Source organism: Camelina sativa, chromosome 17 (genome assembly GCF_030686135.1).
Source record: "Camelina sativa cultivar CO46 ecotype springtype chromosome 17, ASM3068613v1".
In the NCBI taxonomy this organism is placed as follows: Eukaryota; Viridiplantae; Streptophyta; class Magnoliopsida; order Brassicales; family Brassicaceae; genus Camelina; species Camelina sativa.
This window is the reverse complement of record NC_141896.1, coordinates 18,629,396-18,648,445: the sequence shown is the minus strand read 5'-3', so window position 1 is coordinate 18,648,445 and position 19,050 is coordinate 18,629,396. Positions and strand designations below refer to the sequence as shown.

At 33.3% G+C, this 19,050-nt stretch overlaps 2 protein-coding genes and 1 pseudogene across 5 annotated transcripts in view; all 3 read left to right on the top strand.

The window, feature by feature from the left end:
• Positions 1 to 19,050, top strand: part of LOC104757167 (non-classical arabinogalactan protein 31) — a 63,677-nt gene that overhangs the window by 44,006 nt on the left and 621 nt on the right. Inside the window, exon 2 of the mRNA XM_010479894.3 lies at positions 17,886 to 18,648. Coding sequence (XP_010478196.2) covers positions 17,982 to 18,648 — 667 coding nt within the window. The 5' untranslated portion in view covers positions 17,886 to 17,981. The remainder of the gene's footprint in view (positions 1 to 17,885; positions 18,649 to 19,050) is intronic.
• Positions 1,091 to 2,167, top strand: LOC104759475 (uncharacterized protein At2g29880 pseudogene; annotated as a pseudogene).
• LOC104757168 (B3 domain-containing transcription factor LEC2-like) lies at positions 6,256 to 9,220 on the top strand. Of its 4 annotated transcripts, none has more exons than XM_010479895.3 (6): positions 6,256 to 7,001; positions 7,110 to 7,184; positions 7,932 to 8,032; positions 8,147 to 8,193; positions 8,323 to 8,396; positions 8,695 to 9,220. In XM_010479895.3, the coding sequence occupies exons 1-6, from the start codon at positions 6,555 to 6,557 to the stop codon at positions 8,992 to 8,994; spliced, it is 1,044 nt and encodes a 347-aa protein (XP_010478197.2). In that variant the 5' UTR covers positions 6,256 to 6,554; the 3' UTR covers positions 8,995 to 9,220. The 4 variants fall into 4 exon arrangements, with proteins under 4 accessions (XP_010478197.2, XP_087350400.1, XP_087350398.1 ...); XM_087494274.1 differs by having other exon boundaries at positions 6,371 to 7,001; positions 7,113 to 7,184; positions 8,713 to 9,220; XM_087494272.1 differs by having other exon boundaries at positions 6,371 to 7,001; positions 7,113 to 7,184.

Here is a 19,050-nt window from a genome sequence, read left to right as displayed (position 1 = left end):
ATTGTTTGATTAATACACTTAGTATTGTTTATATAAAAAATATTGTATATAAATTTTTTTTTATGAATTAAATTGTTTATTATTGTTTTCTAAAATTTCAGAAACAATAAACCGAATATGTTAAATAATTTCAAAAATATTATTTATAAACCAATATCAGTTTCTTTTTGTTAGTTCTTAAATTAATCTAAATGAGTGAAGTGACCTTAGTGCAGTGGCAGAAGGTAAGTCCATTTGTAGAAGTCACCATCACACCCGGGATCGAGTCCTGGCTCCTGCGAATGTAGGAGTTTGGCTAATGGGCCGGCCAGTTGTGGCTCAATGGTTGACAAAAAAAAAAAAAAAAAAAAAAAATTAATCTAAATGCAATGATATTTTCGTAATATGCCACATCAAAACTGGTTAAAATTCTATGAACATTGCTTAAATAAGTATATAGAGATATTGTTCTAATCAAATAATTTGGTTTAGAATATATATATATATATATATTCCACAAAATTAAATTTCGAAATCTAAAACTTTAGGGGGTTATTGGTTTGGGATTTTAAGAGAATTTTAATGACTTTATGTTTTTTAAAATCTTGCTGATTTTAAAAATCATTGAAAAATAGAAAGTCTAAAATAAATGATTCTAACAGATTGTTTACAAAGTTTTTATAAAATCTTGTGATTTGTTTTTCCTAATCTTGTAAAAACTCTCATCAAATCTTGCAAACTTTCTCAAACAATATTATAGAATATTCTCTTACTTATCTCATCTTTTGCCAAAATCATATATCTTTCAACACCTTTTGACATACTCGTTCGTTGGTTTTGGCTTTATCAAAAAGAAAACATACCCGATCTCCAAAGCTACAGGTATAGCTAGGTTTTCTCATCTTCCTGTTGATTATTATATCGTTTGGTTATATTAATTGGTAACATATTGCATCTTTGGTTTTGTATTCATCGTTGGTTTCTCATATTGCATCGTTTATTATATCTTTTTATGTTTGGGTGTTTGATTCTTTGTTTCTTTGACCGAGTGTGATAATCTAGTGATTATCAACATTTTTCTTAACATTGTTTATAAATATATGCTTAGCTAATGGGAGATTCCCAAAAGAGTAAGGAAAAGGGTCCATATAGTCAATGGGGACCAGAAGAGACAAAAGTGCTAGTAGAGCTACTTGTTGATGGAGTTCACCGAAACTGGCGTGATAATAGTGGTAACTTTAGCAAGCTAATTGTGGAGTAAAAAATTTTACCAGTTCTTAATGAAAGACTTGGATGCCAAAAAAATCACAGTCAGTACCTAAGTAGATGGAAATACTTGAGAGGCCTGTACAACAATTATTTAGACCTTCAACGTTTCAGTTCTGGATTTGGATGGGATCCTGAAATGAAAAGGTTCACCGCTTCGGATGAAGTGTGGGAAGAGTACTTCAAGGTATGTATTTGATTATATATGATTAAGCATACAACATTATTTAAATGTACATATTGTATGAGTGATATATCTATATATTTTTTTTATCTACAGAAACATCCTAGACATAAACATTTACGATATGAGTCAAATGAAAGATTTGAGGATCTTCAACTCATATTTGGATGTGGCTTAGCTACCGGTGGTTCCGCAATTGGAATGGGTGATACCACGGATGCTCCAAGCTTTATTGGGGAGAGTCAAAGAGTGACTGATAGCATAATCATTGATGAGGATTTTGAACATTCATCTCAAGATCCATCAGCATCAAGAGAATGTGATCTGTCACCACCCTTTCAAGGCACAAATCCAAAAGGACGGATGAATAAACTTCCTTCAAAGAAGAGGCCTAGAACCTTAGCTACTAGCAATGTGGATAAGCTGAAAACTGATGAGGAGGATCCTATGATCATAGTTAGTAATAAGATCCTTAATTTCATACAACAAAGGGAAGAACGACAACAAAGAGAAGCTGAGAAAAGAGAAGAAAATCTAAGACGGGAAGCTGAGGAAAAAGAAGCTGTGAAAAAAAAAAACAATGTCTGGGAAGCAATGAAGGAAATTCCTAACTTAGAAAATCAGATTCGCTACAAAGCAGTTACCTTGATTCACTCACTTGGAATGAAAGATGTTTTCATAGACATGTCGGTAGAAGAACGTTTTGGTTGGGTTCAGAGCAATGTTGGCTCTATATGATTATTGCTTTTGAGTTTTCTTTTATATTTTTTTATCTCTTGTTTGGTGAGACAATTTTTTGCTAGTTGGATTTGAATTTTATTTTTATTCCCAGATATTCTCTTTTGTGTTTATATGTTTGATGCATTGTGGCCTATAACTTACGTTTAACAAACATAAACACGTCAATTTTTTTTTTTTTTTTTATCATCTAACTGATTAATAAATAATTTTTTTAGGGACTGTTTATCATGGATCACACGATTGTGAGAGAGGATGAATCTCATCATGAAGATGACGAATCAGAAATAGACATTTTGGTATTACTACTGAAATATACGACAATAGCTTACTGTATGAACAAACGTATCGAGCGTCCGATACGTAAGCCTATCACGAGAATTGGCTACATTTACCTCGAGAAACTTCTTAAGGAAGATCATAAAATCTTTCGAGAGGTATACCGTATGTACCCTGAAGTATTTTTGAAGTTATGTGATATTATTAGAGAAAAAACGTCTTTAAGAGATACCCGACAGACTTGTCTTGAAGAAATGGTGGCTACATTTTTGCTCACCATTGGTCAAAGCTCAAGATATAAGTATACAATGAGCAGATTTATGAGATCAAAGTTTGCTGCAAGTACAAATTTTCACAAGGTTTTAGATGCATTAAATATGATTGCACCAAGTTGGATGGCCAAACCTGGACTCACGGTTCCTGCAAAAATAAGAGAAAGCACTCGCTATTATCCTTACTTCAAGGTATGTTTACTACGAATTCAAGATATGTTTCAATAATTATAAACTATTAGGACTAGTTTTGCTTGGGTACGTGTTGTGCTTCTCATGAACGTTTGGATAGATGTGAGTGTTGTCTTTCTTTGTCCTTACTTGATTATTAAATATGGTTGTTTTTCTAATCTTTGCTAGTATCTCATTATTTCTTCATTGGTCAAATTAGTAGTGAATTATTTTATTGGCTTTGTGGAAGCCAAAAACGTGCAAACAAAGTTACATAGTGGAAAAGTCTATTAGAAAAATCAGAGCAACACTATCAAAGACGAAAGAGAAAATTATGCGAGGACTCATTAGCTGCATTACAATTATTATCTCTTTCGCATATAATTGATAAAACAAATAAATGAACGTTGAACTCTTGTTATCATGATTTTTACAGGATTGCGTTGGCGCTATCGACGGTACACACATTCATGCAATGGTGCCTACTAATGATGCATCAAGCTATCGAAATCAGAAAGGATATACATCACAAAATGTTCTTGCTGCTTGTAACTTTGATCTAGAATTCATATATGTCCTTAGTGGATGGGAAGGTACAGCTCACGATTCAAAAGTATTAAGTGATGCTGTAGCGAGAAGTAAGAGCAAGCTACCTGTTCCCGAAGGTATATACATATGCATTACACAAAACATTGTTACTTCTCTTTCGTCTTTATAACAATTACTATTCATATATGATTTACAGGAAAATATTATCTAGTTGATTGTGGATTTGCAAATCGACGCAATTTTTTAGCTCCATTCAGGGGTACAAGGTACCATCTACAAGATTTTAGAGGTCAAGGTTGTGATCCTAGTAATCAAAATGAGTTATTCAACTTGCGTCATGCATCTTTGAGAAATGTGATCGAGAGAATTTTTGGTATCTTCAAATCTCGTTTTCTAATTTTCAAATCAGCACCGCCTTTTCCTTTTAAGGTACAAGCAGAACTCGTAATAGCTTGTGCTGGATTACATAACTTTCTCCGTAAAGAATGTCGGTCCGATGAGTTTCCTCCCGAAGAATACAATGATGAAGAAACCAGTATTGGTCACGAAGAAAACAGTAATGAGGAAAATGGAGATACGGGAACTCTCCAATCTCAGCAAAAAGATTATGCTAATAATTGGAGAGACACAATAGCTGCTAATATGTGGGCAGAGGCTACAGGAACAGGGAGCATGCCGTGAAGTTCTTGAAGGTTTTTAAATTTTTTTAAATATTGGTCTTTTCTTTGCTTGTGTTGGATCGGTGATACGAAACGTTGTCTTTCTTTCGCTTTAAACGTTGTCTTTCTTCTCTGTCTTTCTAAACTCGATTTTCCCTCTCTTGATCTGTTGATTATGTTGAAGGTTTTTATAATTTTTTTGGTTCTGTTTTGCTTTGTTTTTATGGTTCGAAATCGATTAAACGTTATTGAACACTGAAACCTAAAGTAAGAAAACAAAGTTTGAGAACCTCGCATTGCTTGTATCCACGGCGATTGAGTCAGAGAAGGAGACATTGTTGGTGAACATACTTGATGGAGAACCTCAAGAGGTTGTCTCGGTAGCTCCGGCGATCGGCAAATCTGGCACAAATCGACTTCATCGTTGTCTTTGTGTCTCCCGTCGTCGGAAAGGCTTCGTCGTAGCCACCGATCACTTGGTTCTCCGTCGGAAACGCGTCCATATTCAGAGAGTTTCACTCGCTTCTCTTCTCTCCCTCACTGGTGTCGTCTTCGTCGTCTTCTTCACGTTGCCATTGTGACGACTTGTACTGTATTTTGTTTGTTATTGTTGACAGCCAATAAAAATACCACCACGACTCTTCTCTTCTTCTCCTCTTTTCTCTCTCTCTATTTTACTCTACTCCCAACGACCACGACTCTTCTCTTCTTCTCCTCTTATCTCTCTCTCTCTCTTTCTCTCTAGTTCTTCTTTCTATCAAACCACTCACACACTCATTTACAACTTTTGTTCTTTTATATAGTTACAATATCTCAATTTATCAACATATAGGATATATAACGATATAACCACATATCATCTTCTACATACTCATTGCATCATAATATAGAGTCTGAGGTTAGTTGATGATCCTGAAGTCTGATGAAATTTTATTATTTATTAATTACCCTCAACCCATTAAATATTCCACCTTTGTTACTCTATCTTGCTTATTGGGACATGTAAGCTGTCTTCTTCGTTGATCAACACTTTGTACACCTCCCATTCTCTTTCTCCCGTCACGTGTCTTCCAATTTCAGCCTAGTAAAATGACATCATCATTGGACTCTCAACCCATTTTAGATGTTTAAAAAAATTGTTATGTTTTCGGTTTGACATCAGATTAATGGACACTTTGTATACTGAGAATATGCAGGGAATTTGCGACGTCGTCAATGGCTCTTCTTATCTGCCTCCCAAAAAGTCATGGACTATGATTCCACAATCTTTCTATTTGATGAGAATGTTTACATGACTTTTTTTATGAAGAAAAGAATATAAAATCCTAAACCAATAACATAATAGTAGAAGTCATTAACAATCCAAGATTCTTTTGTTATATTTGAATAACATAAAATTTATAATGACTTGATAAAACTCCTAATCCAATAACACTATATTTATAAAGATTTTAGATAACTTTTTGCAAATCCACAACTAATAACACCAAATTTTAAAAGAGTTTTAAAAAGTCTTGATTGAATAACAACATATTTTACATAACTTCTTAAGTCATTAAAATTCTCTTTAAATCCCAAACCAATAACCCCCTTAGTATGTATTTATATATTGAAAAGAAAGTTTTTGCCAAAGTATGTTTATAAAAGGTATACCTATGACGATTAATTGAGTTTCAACAAAATACGAGTAACAATTTATGAAGTTTTCGTAACTTTTAATGTGTAAATATTAATGAATTTGTCTTTTTCGTCTTTGAATTCAAAAGTTTTCTAAATTAAGGTTATTATAATAAGTAACCGTTTTCTGAAATATGTACAAGCGACACAAGAATATTAATGGGGACTGGGGAGTAAATTTATATTTGACGAATCATGAATGGTTGTTAATTGAGTTTCCTCAAAGTTTAATATGCCAACTATCAAACCAATTACTAAAGCTGCAAAGATTCATTTTTTCAATGTTTGAACTAAATAATGTGCACGACAAAAAAAAAAAAAAAAAAAACTTAAATAGTACTCTTTAGATTAAGGATTACCTTTAACAGAGTAAATATGAGGATGAGAGCTAGGCAACTCATAAATAAAATAAAAAAGAGTCTTCTCTATCTCTCAGAAAAAAAAACAACACAAACAGCCAATGAGCTTCTCGTGGTCTTCTGTGCCATAAAAACCATTATATACATTCAAACACAATCTGGCGCCACATATACATATGTATGACTGTATGTATATGTCTTAGCCCTTATATATTCATATCTCTCTCCTTGTGTGAGTGGTGAGATGCGTATCCCCATAAGCTGCAACATCGAACCATCTGCAACATTTTGACTCGTTTCTTTTTGTGTTTTTTTCAACATCTGTCTCTTCTTCACTCGCTCTCTCCTAATCAATCTCCCCAACGACCTCTCTTCCCCCCCCCCCCCCCCCAATTCATATCTCTCTCTCTCCCCGGGAAAAATGGATAACTTCTTTCCCTTTTCCTCTTCTAACGCAAACTCTGTCCAAGAATTCGCTATGGATGCTAACAACAATCTCTCGCACCTTTTGTATTCTTACCCGATGGAGCAGATGGCAGCCGTGATGAATCCTCATCAGCCGCTTTACTCGTCCGATGCTTTTCCTCAGATCCCGGTTTCGCAACCCGGAAGTGAGGTCTGTTCTTTGGTTAGTAATCCTAATCCTTGTTTGAGACCAGAGAGAGGTGGATTGTTTCTTGATCCGACAAAGATGGCCAGGATCAACAGGAAGAACGCGATGATCAGATCAAGAAACAACTCTAGCCCTAATTCTAGTCCAGATGAGGTGGTTGAGTCAAAGAGACAGGTGATGATGCTTAACATGAGAAATAACGTGCAGATCCCTGAGAGAAAAGATCTCTACCCTCACTCCACTTTCGATAACAAGGTTTTGTTTTTGCTGGTCCAAAATTTTGAATTTATACGGTTTTGGGTTTATATTTTGTCTCTATGATAATTTTTTTATAAAAAAAAAATTGATTGTTGGTTGTGGTAGAAGCTTAGGGTTTCGTGTGTGAAGCTTTTGAAGAACAGCGATGTTGGGGCTCTTGGGAGGATAGTTCTCCCAAAGGTATGTAAATTCTTTCAATTCAGTTCACTCAGAAATTTATTCGTTTTGTTTTCATTATTTTTCTTCGTTTTCAAAATAACTCAACATTTCATTATAGGATTTGACTACCACCATTTTATAAATAATATTTTGTGGAACATAGCACAAAAATCACTGTGGCCTCAGATTCTCTCATTGCAATTTCACTGAGTATTTATTTCACATTTCATTTTCATACTAATATAGTAGTATTTGTCTAACCAATAATAAGTTTTTCGTCTTTAAAAGTAATCACCCGAAAAACAAGATGAGTATGAAACATGAGTATAGAATCAAATTAGTTTGGTTTCTGTACGTAATTTTGTATTTTGAATTTTAACATTAGCATGTAGTGTATATATGAATTAATTTAAAGTTTTATAGTACTAGTTTAAGATTGAACTTATTTTATGTATCACACACAATTTTTGCTATCCATTTAAAATTTAACTAAGATGAAGATGTGAAAATGAGTTTATTTTAAATTACGGGGTTGAAGAAAATGGAAAGTCGTCAATATGCCTTTCCTATTTAATGGATTCTATTAAATGGTTTACCTCGAGAAACCATTATATGGCATGGGAAAGTGAAAAAAAACATCATGGAAAAGGTTCTACATATCTTGGTTTTAAATTAAACATTGATTTAAAGTTATTTTAATGATAATGGTCATATCGATCGTTGTTATTTTTCTAAGTAAGAAAGACGCCTATATGCTATGGACTGCAGAGAGAAGCCGAAGGAAAGCTTCCGAAGTTATCTGATAAAGAAGGAATCGTTTTAGGGATGAGAGATGTTTTCTCTTTGCAGTCCTGGTCTTTCAAATACAAGTTAGTCTCATCACTTTTTTGTTACGACTTCTTGTTAGATTTCGAGTTGTTTTTATTTATCAATAGGGAATAATTTTACGACAAGAAAGACTTAAAGCTTTATTAATGCCATAGGTTCTGGTCCAATAACAAGAGCAGAATGTATGTCCTCGAGAACACAGGTAAATTAAGGAATTCAATAGTATCATTTTAAAAGTATATAATAGTACTATTAATTCATGTAAAACTAGTAAACTACTCTTTTACTTGTATGGATTTTTTATTTTATTTTTTTGTGGTCATAACTAAAGGAGAATTTGTGAGGCAAAATGGAGTAGAGTCAGGAGATACTTTAACAATATACGAGGACGAAAGCAAGAATCTCGTGAGTTCTCTCTTGTTAACTCCCTTTCCCCTATATTTTTAATTATTATTATAAAAAGACAAAAATAAGTTGAAAATTTATTAATTAGTAGACTGAAATTGGAAATCTGAAAAGTAGTCATTGAATTTAGTTTGTTAAGCATACAGACAAAAACTTCACTGCCCTTTTATTGGCCTTTTCCTGTCAATGATAACATGAAGTTACATCGAGTTTATAATTTTCTTTTTTTGGGTTGATTTGGTTTGGTTATGACTTATGATTTGTGTGTACAATATCTATTCACTTTTTCTTATTAAAGTACTTCGCCGTTACAAAGCCGGGAAGACAAAATGGAGGAAGAGGAGCTAAGTCGATGGAAGTGAACGAGAGGAACCACTACGAAGAGATAATGTATGATTTCATGCCAGGAGACGAAGAAGAAGCTTCTATTGCAATGCTCATCGGAAATCTAAACGATCACTATCCCAACCCTAACGATCTCATGGGCCTCACCGTTGACCATCAGCATTATCAAGCCGCGTCCTCGTTGCTATCTGTGGATTATGCGCACGTGGGTTCACTCGATGATCAAGTGAGCTTTGACGACATTGTGTGGTGATGTAGTGGAAGTTCATATAGGTACCCCCTTGTGAAAATGGACCTTGGGCTATACAAAGAAGAGAGATTAAAAGAAAAGAAGATAGTATATTTCATCATCTGAGATTTACCCCCATTTGAGAGTTTTTTAATTAAGAGAAATTATCATTTATGTTCATAATGTAATTTACTAAAGATTCGTTTTGAGTTTTATAAGCCGGAAGATATTTTAACATCTTTTTAGCAAACAATTTTCATTTTATTTGTTGGAGATATGTTTTTTTATATCAAATTTTGAGATTTACCAAATAACTGTATATATGATAAAATATTTGTTGACAAAGGACATGCATGGGACATTTTGTACTCTAATAAGTCTTCCTGTGATGTGGGAGGCCCGGTCCTGACCTAAAGCCCGTCATGCAAGGGCTTTAGGCGCTAAATTATTATATAAATTTTAAGGGCATCAATATTGCAAAAACTCTTAATAGTGCAGCGGTTATTCCAGATTTTGTGTTTCCTCATGTAGTGTGTTCGAGTCTATGGTGTAACATTAGTCTAAATTTTTGTATTTATGGGCATAAATTTTTTTTTGGCTTTAGGCGGCCCACAGTGTCGGGCCGGCCCTGTGTGGGTGGGACGAAACGGTTCAAACAGAACCGCGCAAATCTAAGATTTCGGAAATACCACATCAAAAGAAGCGTACATGCATGTCACACCGGTGGAAAACTGTTTTTGAGGGAAATTTGTTGGACCAATCATGGGTACTGATTAACTTAATCCAAAAACTAACTCATAAGCGGAGAGTTATCGGATAGACGATTTTGCCATGCTCCGTTTTGGGCTAAAGCCAATGAAGCAGGTGTTTTAGACATAATTATACATATGTTATAAATTTATAATGAGCATCAATTTTAGAAAAGAGTTTGTGATGGTCAACCCGAGTTTATAAACGAAAGAAGTTCACAATTTGAACTTTTCATGAACCGTTTTGAGTCTTTTTTTGTTAATGGGTTCAAAAAAAAATTTGGCTTTAAACATAAATATACTTAGAACCGGCTCATTAGACCACAACAAAACAATCATGGCGCAACTCCACTGATTCATTAAATTTAAATATGTATATTTTTTTCAGAGCTAATTTGTACCGTTAGCTATATATGAAAGAGAAAAAAAATCACAAGCTTGTGTGGGAACTAGGAAGCTTCGGAAAATGATCAAAAACAAAAATTGAATGATATGTTTTGTCAATAATATGTTACTATTGTCAAATTAGACTGTGTATAGTTAATTATTTCTGTACTTGGAAGTACTTTTTGGTTAAAAAATATGTTACTTGGAAAGATTGTCTTGCGAGTTATTTACAAAAAGAGCAACGACAACAAACTAATTTTCGAATTTAGGTATTGTGGGTACTCATCTTCGAATATAGGTACTCCTCCCATGTACAATGACGTTGTTGTCCCTATAATTGTTACAGTAACTCTTGCCTCTACAAATGAATCTCCCAAACTGCACAGTTACATTAGTTTCATTACGATAAAGTAATAAACAATTAAGACAATTAATAAGTCTACGCCTAATCTGAACCGCTCGTTCAGTTCTATCCTTTTCCCCATTTCTCCATTCTCCATCCTTCAGCCCAACTCCAAATCGCAATTCTGATGGTGACAACGAGGATCAGATCTCGTCTACCGCAGTTACAAATGGCCAATCCAACCATTAAAAAACCCTCGAAATCACGTTTACATGCTCTACAGAAAGTTTCAGCTACTCATACAAGCTCTTTCAGCCGTCGTCATAGACGACTCCATGCAGGGGCGGATCTACAGTGTCATAGGGTGGGGCACGTACTAAGTTAAATTTTGTCTAAGTGAGTAGTGGTTATTATGATCTTGTAGCTCGTTTGGTTACGTTGTGCCCCACCCTAAGTTTCGGGTGTCTTGTTCGATGCCCAATTTTAAAACTTTTTTTCTGCTGTCTTCATTTATTTTTCCTTTTATTGTTCTGTTTTCTATTTTTTCTCATATACTTTTATTGTTCTATTTTGGTCTTTTTTAGTGTCTTTTCTAAGTTCTAACATATTTTTATTTCTCTGATTGAGCCTTGAGGGCAATTTCCTTATTCCATTTACACTTTTATAGTTTCTCAAATAAATGTTAGTTTTATACTTTTATTTTAGTCATTGTAATTCCATTTTGACTTTTGAAACAAATTATTATTTTTAAACTGTAAAGATTACATTTGAATTATAAAAATGTTAGTAAAATGAGTAACTAAGTAAACATTTTATTATCTCTTTTGTAGTTTATTTCATAGAGTTTGGATTTATGTGATATTTTATAAATGTCAATTATACTTAAAAAAAAATTACATGTGTTATGATTTGTAACTTAGCAAATAAATTATATTATATGATATATGTAATTAAATATATTTAGAACCCAAAATAAGTTTGTGTCTATTCTGATTTTATTATTTTAATATATTAAAAGTAATTAGAAATTATTTTCATTAATTTTTGTTATATAAATTTTGAAATTGTTAATTGAAAAATGTGCCCATACTGATTTGTTTTCTGGATCCGCCACTGACTCCATGTCTGTAATCGGCTATGTCACCCGCCTTTCTGCTCGCCTGATTCGGCACTTGGAATCGAAGAGGAAGCTTGAAGCCCCATGTTTATCCATTTCTTGTTTGATTGAAATCACCAAACTCCAGTTTCATAATTAGTTGGTACTTTTTTGTGCAGTTTCGTGAATTTTTGTGTTGTGATTCACGCTCTCTTTACTTGTATTCCTTACTCGTTTCAGTTTCAACAATCGCTGAGGAATCAAACTCTTTATATGAAGGTAAGGAAATATTTGGCAATACGTATTTTTATCAATGCTAGTGTGGTTTCCCTTTGGGTTTAGTCATCTGTCTTCGTTTTAAGGTGTAGTTTTGAACACAACCGCAAGGTTAATTTGGTTTCCCCTTGGGTTCAGTTATCTATCATGGCTTTATGGTATATTTTTGAACACTACAGCAAAGTTGAATTGGTTTCCCCTTGGGTTTAGTCATCCTCTTGCCTTTAGGTTATAGTTTTGAACACAACCCATCTTTAAATTGGTTTCCCTTGGGTTCATTCAACCATCTTGGCTTTAGGGTATATAGTTTTGAACACCAACACCCAGAAACATGAACATACATTATCTCGCCTAGATGGACAAAAAAATTGAGATATCTCCAACATCTGATGCATGTTAAAGTTGTCAACTTAGTTATATAACAAGCATTATAAAGATGTGTAGGTTAAACAAATGTTAAACTCTCTTCATCGTCCTCTAAAGGTATGACAATACAGTAATCTCATTTTCATGGGGAGTTGTTTGCTTCCTTCCTCAGCTTGGTACTCTTATAATCTTCTTTGTTTCAGCTGATTTCTTAAGATACATTCGAATAATATGGGGGAGATGGACGTTGACGGATCAAATAGTTTGGAGCTACGTCTTGGAGGAAGTTTCACAAAATCAATATTATAGTGGATCAGAAGATATTCATGATTACAAGAAGAAAAACACACTTCAAAGCTCTAATAATATTTGTTCATAAACTTTTAAATACTGAAAGCAAATAACAACTATTTTCTTTAAGTTTTGGTGAATTTTCATTTGGTGGAATAAAACAGATAAAAAATAATTTGTGCCAAATTATATTCTTTTAACCAAATCTCATACCTAATTGTCATGACATCGTCTAGTTTTCATCTAATTATTTATCCTGCCAAAACTTCGAAAGGTAAATATGTCATCAACAGTTTAGTTCGCATCTAAATATCCAGTCTGCTTTGTTGAAGGGTAAATATGTCTACTACAATGTGATATTGACTTTTTTTCATGCCTCCCGATGTGTGATGCCTAAATCTGAAGATTGATTTCTTGGAGTGCCTGTTTTGATAATAAACTTTTGTCTTGCCTTGCACGCGATGAAAAGAGAGTGTCACGTACAAGTTTTCAGAAGGATGATGCACATATAGAAGTCAGTAATTCTAATAGCATTTTTTAACGATTAGACAAAACAAAAAGTAAGAGAAAATTTATTTTCCACAATTAGAAAACTAAGATAAGTTATTCGGCCTAATTACTCAAACTTGACTCCCTAACACTAACCCTAAACCTAGACTTTGTTAGTCCGACGCTCTAACCCTAGCCTAAATTCTAGTCGAAGCCCAAAACTATTAGTCTATTACCACTGTACTGTCAAAACTGAATGTACAGCGGAGCTCTTTAAACCATAGCCCATAGTCTCTAATTACATAGCCCAAATTAGTTACTTAATACTCCAAACCAACCAACCTGGGACAGTTAGCCCTGTCACTCTGTCGGAGAAACCCATTACCCAGTTAATGAGAATACCGAACCTTATAGAAACCCAAAAATAGAGATAAAATCTCTCATGCAACATGTATTGTATACTTGTAAGTTGTAACCACAGTAACACTCGATCGGTATTCAATACTATTTATAAATAAATTGTACAGTCAAAATATTTATATAGTTTCTTGATTACAATCAATTTCACATGACAAACAACTTTCATATTAATAATACTTATCAGTCAAATTTGATATGGTTTATGACATTACATGTATAGGTAGTCAAATACCCATATGCAAGTGAGTAGAAGACCAGAATGCATACCAAGTTACGATTTGACTCCTTTTTTTTTCTCTCTCATTGGACTTACGCTATAGATCTTGGATATAACACGATCGCACTAAAATGAAAAATCCCATGCATATCGTTGGTGTTCTCCGGGATAGGCTCCTCGCTTTGCTCCGAAGGATGATTGCAGAATTTCACGTGACTACGTGAGCTTGTTTCACTAATTACTACGTAATAGATAGGATCCTTCTCCTAGTTGACTAAATGTTATTCGGTCGTAATAGTTGACATCTAGATCTATGCACAACAAACCATAAAATAATTCTACATTTATAGCGCTTGGATATTAATACAACCAAAAAAAAGTACTACTTTTTTAGATTAATACTAGTATAAATTAGGAGAAAGTAAAATTTCTAAATTCAAAAAATTACACATTTGGATTGAAATCGTCATTCTTAAACCTCCTACATAAATATATAACCTCGTTAGTCTTGTAAGTATACAAATTTACACAAGCATAACTGTTAGTATAACTTAGGAATATAAATGACTAACTAACCTTATTTTTTAAAAAAAATAGTACTACTCCGAGTGGGTGAATTTATTGACATTGATATTAAAATTTTATTAACTATTACCCCATTTTTCAAATCATAGTCTCATTAAATTATAATGGATTCCAACTCCCAAGTACTCAAGCTCCTAAATATAAAAACGTAGGAAGCGTGGAATTTCGATTTAGACATTAAATGTGCAATGTAATAGTACTAGAATTTACCCGTGGTACACCACGAGTCCATTTCTTTTATTTTTTTTGTTTGTTTCATAAATCAATAACCCCGTGCATTCTAAAGAAATTAACAGTTTGACTGTTAATTATAGGATTTAACCCACAGTTTACCGCAAAATAATTTGTTCTCAATTTAACATATCTAATATTCTAATATTGATAATGTTAGCAAAATAATGAAATGATAAACTATTTGTGTAACACGAAATTAATGATAACTAAATTTATATTCATATTGATCCAAATCATTCGCACAATATAATTTTATTGCGTGTTATTTTAAATTTTAATTGTAAATATTCATTATATATTAAAATAACTCAAATGTAAAATAATATATATTTGGAAATACTTGTTTGGTTACAAAAATCCTAAAACAATTTTTTAAATATATATCCGTTTATAAAAATTCAAATCACATCATATGCTGAAAAAAATCTAAAATTTTATTAACTTTATATATTAAATAGTAATTCAAATAATTAAATGTAAGATTAAATAAAAGTGAAAGGAGAATTCTATTTTATTATAACATATTGCTTTAAATTAGGTAGATAGATTTTAAGAAATTAATATTATCAAATACGGAAATGATTTTGTTTGGTTGTAAAGATTGTAGAGAATTTAGTTGGAACTTGTTTGGATACAAAGATAAGAGAGGATGACACAAAAATGTACTTCAAAAATGTTAAGATAGATATGTTATGTGTGGACTATGAAACAATGTATGAACGTTCACAAGTGTGTATATATGGGCTGTGAACTTGTGAGTTGTGATCGTTCATCGCACTTTGAATTTGATCGTCACAAAACTTTGTGGGCAGCTCCGGGATATTTAAAGCTTGCTTTTCAACGGTGGAGATTGTAAATGGACAGTTAGTTTTCGTTATGTGGTTCAATCTTCAAAGCTGTTTGTTTATGTTTCTCTATCGGTTTAATTTCAAAGTTGTTTTGTTGTTGTGGCTGGTTGTAGGGCGTGTTTAGCTGTGAAAATTGTTTCAAAAAAAACTTCTTAAAAACAACTCCCAAATAAGATTATCCATCGTTTGCCTAGATGCAAACCAAGCTTGAATGCCACATGCATACTTCATATTATGCTTAACCGGTTCCAAATTTTTTGTCAATCAACTTACTAGATTCTCAATGGGAAATTGTTTGATAATTTTTGTTAGAATATGTAATTGTGTTGCTGTGGAACTTAACCCTTCGTTGATGTTGTAAAGATCCGACAATCATGTCGGACATTGATAAACCTAACTATAACACTATGATACTATCCTATACACTGATGAAAAATATAAGAACAAAGACTAGCACGAAAGTAGCCATATTTTTTGGAGGAAAATGTGGTAAGTTCACGATGCATACTTTTTCGGACGTATATACTTATTGTTTTTATTAAATTCAGTAAAATCATAAAAGCAAAGAGAATCATTCCAACGACAAGAATGATTAATTAGTCTACATTGTAAACGTAATGATACACATCTTCGCGTTTTCCGATTTAAACATTTAAACAATTATGGCTCATAATTGTGTTATATGATCTATAGCGAAACGTTAGACAAAAGCATCCAAAGATAGGTTTTAATTTGAAAAAAAAAATAATAATAATAATGATAGGGTGGGTCTATCATATTTCCCATACTTTTGCAGGTAACGCGAAAATGTAACATGACATGTCTCTATCCGGACAAAACATAGTTATCCCGCAACGTTAATAATTCAAGTTACCCCCGTTCGTGACTATTATTGATCATTGTAGAAAGAAATGGTGGGTTTGGACCTTTTTCGTGAATCGCTTTAGACATTTAACATTTATTTAACACAGAAAAGAACAAAAACAATTCAAACAAAACGACAGGTAAAGGAAAAATATCTAAACGTAACAGTTTTAAGTTTTAACTATTGGAGAAAAAGTTTCTCAATAATAATGGATTTAAATTCGAGCATGGTGATATTTGTATTATAGAGTTGTCTTAGAGTATTACTTATTATCATGTTTATCGGCAACTGATCCTAGCTAGTTGCCTGCGTAGGACTTTTGGAGTTACCTGATCAAATTTTGATGTATGATACAAAAAAAAAAAATCTATTTTAAGCAATTGGGGAACATGTGCAACGTAACGCAGCAATTACGGTCAAAGTCTCCAAAAGATGTCATCAGCCGATCAGCGATATATTGTGAGAAATTAGTTAAAACAACATCAGATTTTCATAAAATGTGGTTTCCATGCATTCATCACAATTAATGTAACTAATGGCAAACTCACTTCGAGGCTACTTACGTATAAAAATATATAGTTAAAGATTTCATGTTTGGTAGGACATTTGCAAAATACCTTTTGTAGAAGGGTGGCTTAATCTGTGCAACAATGCACTCCAATCAAATGTTCTACTACTTTCAAAACAGAGTTTGTTTTTTGTTTGACAAAACCCATTATAAAGTACATTTCTGATGCTTAAATATCAGAAATTTTTACTCGATCATACATGAAACACATCTCCCGCTAATATGATATTATCGTATAAGTTGGTAGTTTCTTAGACTATGGTTCTGCAACTAAAATAGCTATCAATACTTTGATTTTCCTAAATCCACACATATAAATTATCAAAAACTTTTGCATGTAATTGCTTTGATATCATCATGTCAAAAACAAAAGTGCTTTCTTTGATATCATGTCAAAACAAAAAGGACGCAAAACAAATTATAATGGAAATTCATATTCAACATTACAATGATTCGCGCTATAAAACAATTTCTCTAAATTTTATACTCTTCCAATATATTACTTTTGTTAAAGTATCTAAATAATGTTCTGTTTAGATGGATCACCAGTGATAGTAGTAAAGTTATATATCGAGATCCTTTAACAAACAAAGAAATAGTGAAGTTATTTTGTTCTTGTCATTCCATATATTGAATTGAATTATGTATTGTAAAAGTAAAAATATTAAATAGTTATTTGGTTTTAAAAATAAAAAATGTATTAAATAAACTAAATAAAATAATCTTTTGTGATACAAAAAAAAAAAAATTAAAACATCATCTATTCTAATACAGAGAGAGTTATATATTTCTAACCAGAATAATCGAGAAACAAATACTGCAACTTGACATCGACGATCTAAATCTCACACCGAGTCTTTTATTCTAAATATTTACTAGATGGGTCAAGATTTAACACATTGGTTTCAGCGGTGAGCTAAGAAACTTTATTTGTGGACATAATTAAAAAGTTTATGAATCGATATTTAATGATTCATCTTACTTTGACAAAAATAAATAAAGTTTTCATCTAGAGTGTATAGTAGAAAAAAGAGTAACAAAAAAAAAACGAGTAGTAAAATGTAAGAAGAGTGGCTAATGTGGTAGTTAAAAAGTAACTAATAACGGAGTAACTCATTTCGATCATTTTTGATTTACTATTTACAAAAAAAAAAAAAAAAAGAAGAATAAAAAAAATAAAGAGTTATTTCATGACACTAGAAGCGTGAACCCTCTCTCCTATATTATATATAGACCCATTTCATAATCACAAATCATATCACTAACCAAACAAAAAAATGGGGTTCGTAGCTAAGAGTGTACTAGTGAGTCTTGTAGCACTTTGGTGCTTCACTTCCTCTGCTTTCACTGAAGAAGTGAACCATGTGTCTCAAACCCCTTCTCTAGCTCCTGCGCCGGCTCCTTACCACCACGGTCACCATCACCCACACCCTCCACATCACCACCACCCTCACCCACATCCTCATCCACCGGCCAAATCACCTGTTAAACCCCCGGTTAAGGCACCAGTGTCTCCACCAGCCAAAGCTCCGGTTAAGCCCCCAGTTTACCCTCCCACCAAAGCTCCAGTTAAGCCCCCAACCAAAGCTCCGGTTAAGCCACCAGTTTCCCCGCCAACCAAAGCTCCAGTTAAGCCCCCGGTGTACCCTCCCACCAAAGCTCCGGTTAAACCCCCAACTAAAGCCCCGGTTAAGCCACCAGTTTCCCCACCAGCCAAACCTCCGGTCAAGCCCCCGGTTTACCCTCCCACCAAAGCTCCAGTGAAGCCACCAACTAAGCCCCCGGTTAAGCCACCTGTTTCTCCTCCCGCTAAGCCACCGGTTATGCCGCCGGTTTACCCGCCTAAGTTCAACCGTAGCCTAGTCGCCGTTCGTGGTACAGTCTTCTGCAAAAGCTGCAAATACGCTGCGTTCGACTCACTCACAGGCGCTAAACCAGTCGAAGGTTTGAACCATTTTCTTTATTTATTACTTCTTTCACTTTCGTTAATTATTTCATACACTCATAAATACCTCAGTAATAGTAGTCTTGTAAACAACTCGACCTGCCTATAGAATAATACGTACGCATTTATTCATTCAGTACTGTATACGTATATTTGTCTATAGAATAATAAGTATTTCATACCAAAAATCATGACGCACACTTCGATAATAATAATTCAAAATTTCAAAACGTTACAAGTGGGACCTTTTGGTACGTAACTAGTCAATGTTTCGAAAAGAGGTAAAAAAAATAAAAGAGAGTGACTATGTACACTTCTGCACTCATCAGTCACTGTTTTTTACAGTCTGGCCCATAAATTTCACTACTTCCCAAAAGCATATTACTATTCCCATTAGTTCA

Coding starts and splice junctions, on each gene's coding strand:
- LOC104757168 (XM_010479895.3), top strand. CDS start 6,555: ATGGATAACTTCTTTCCCTTTTCCTCTTCTAACGCAAACTCTGTCCAA. Junction 8,033..8,146: donor TCCTGGTCTTTCAAATACAA/GTTAGTCTCATC, acceptor TTAATGCCATAG/GTTCTGGTCCAATAACAAGA. Junction 8,194..8,322: donor GTATGTCCTCGAGAACACAG/GTAAATTAAGGA, acceptor TCATAACTAAAG/GAGAATTTGTGAGGCAAAAT.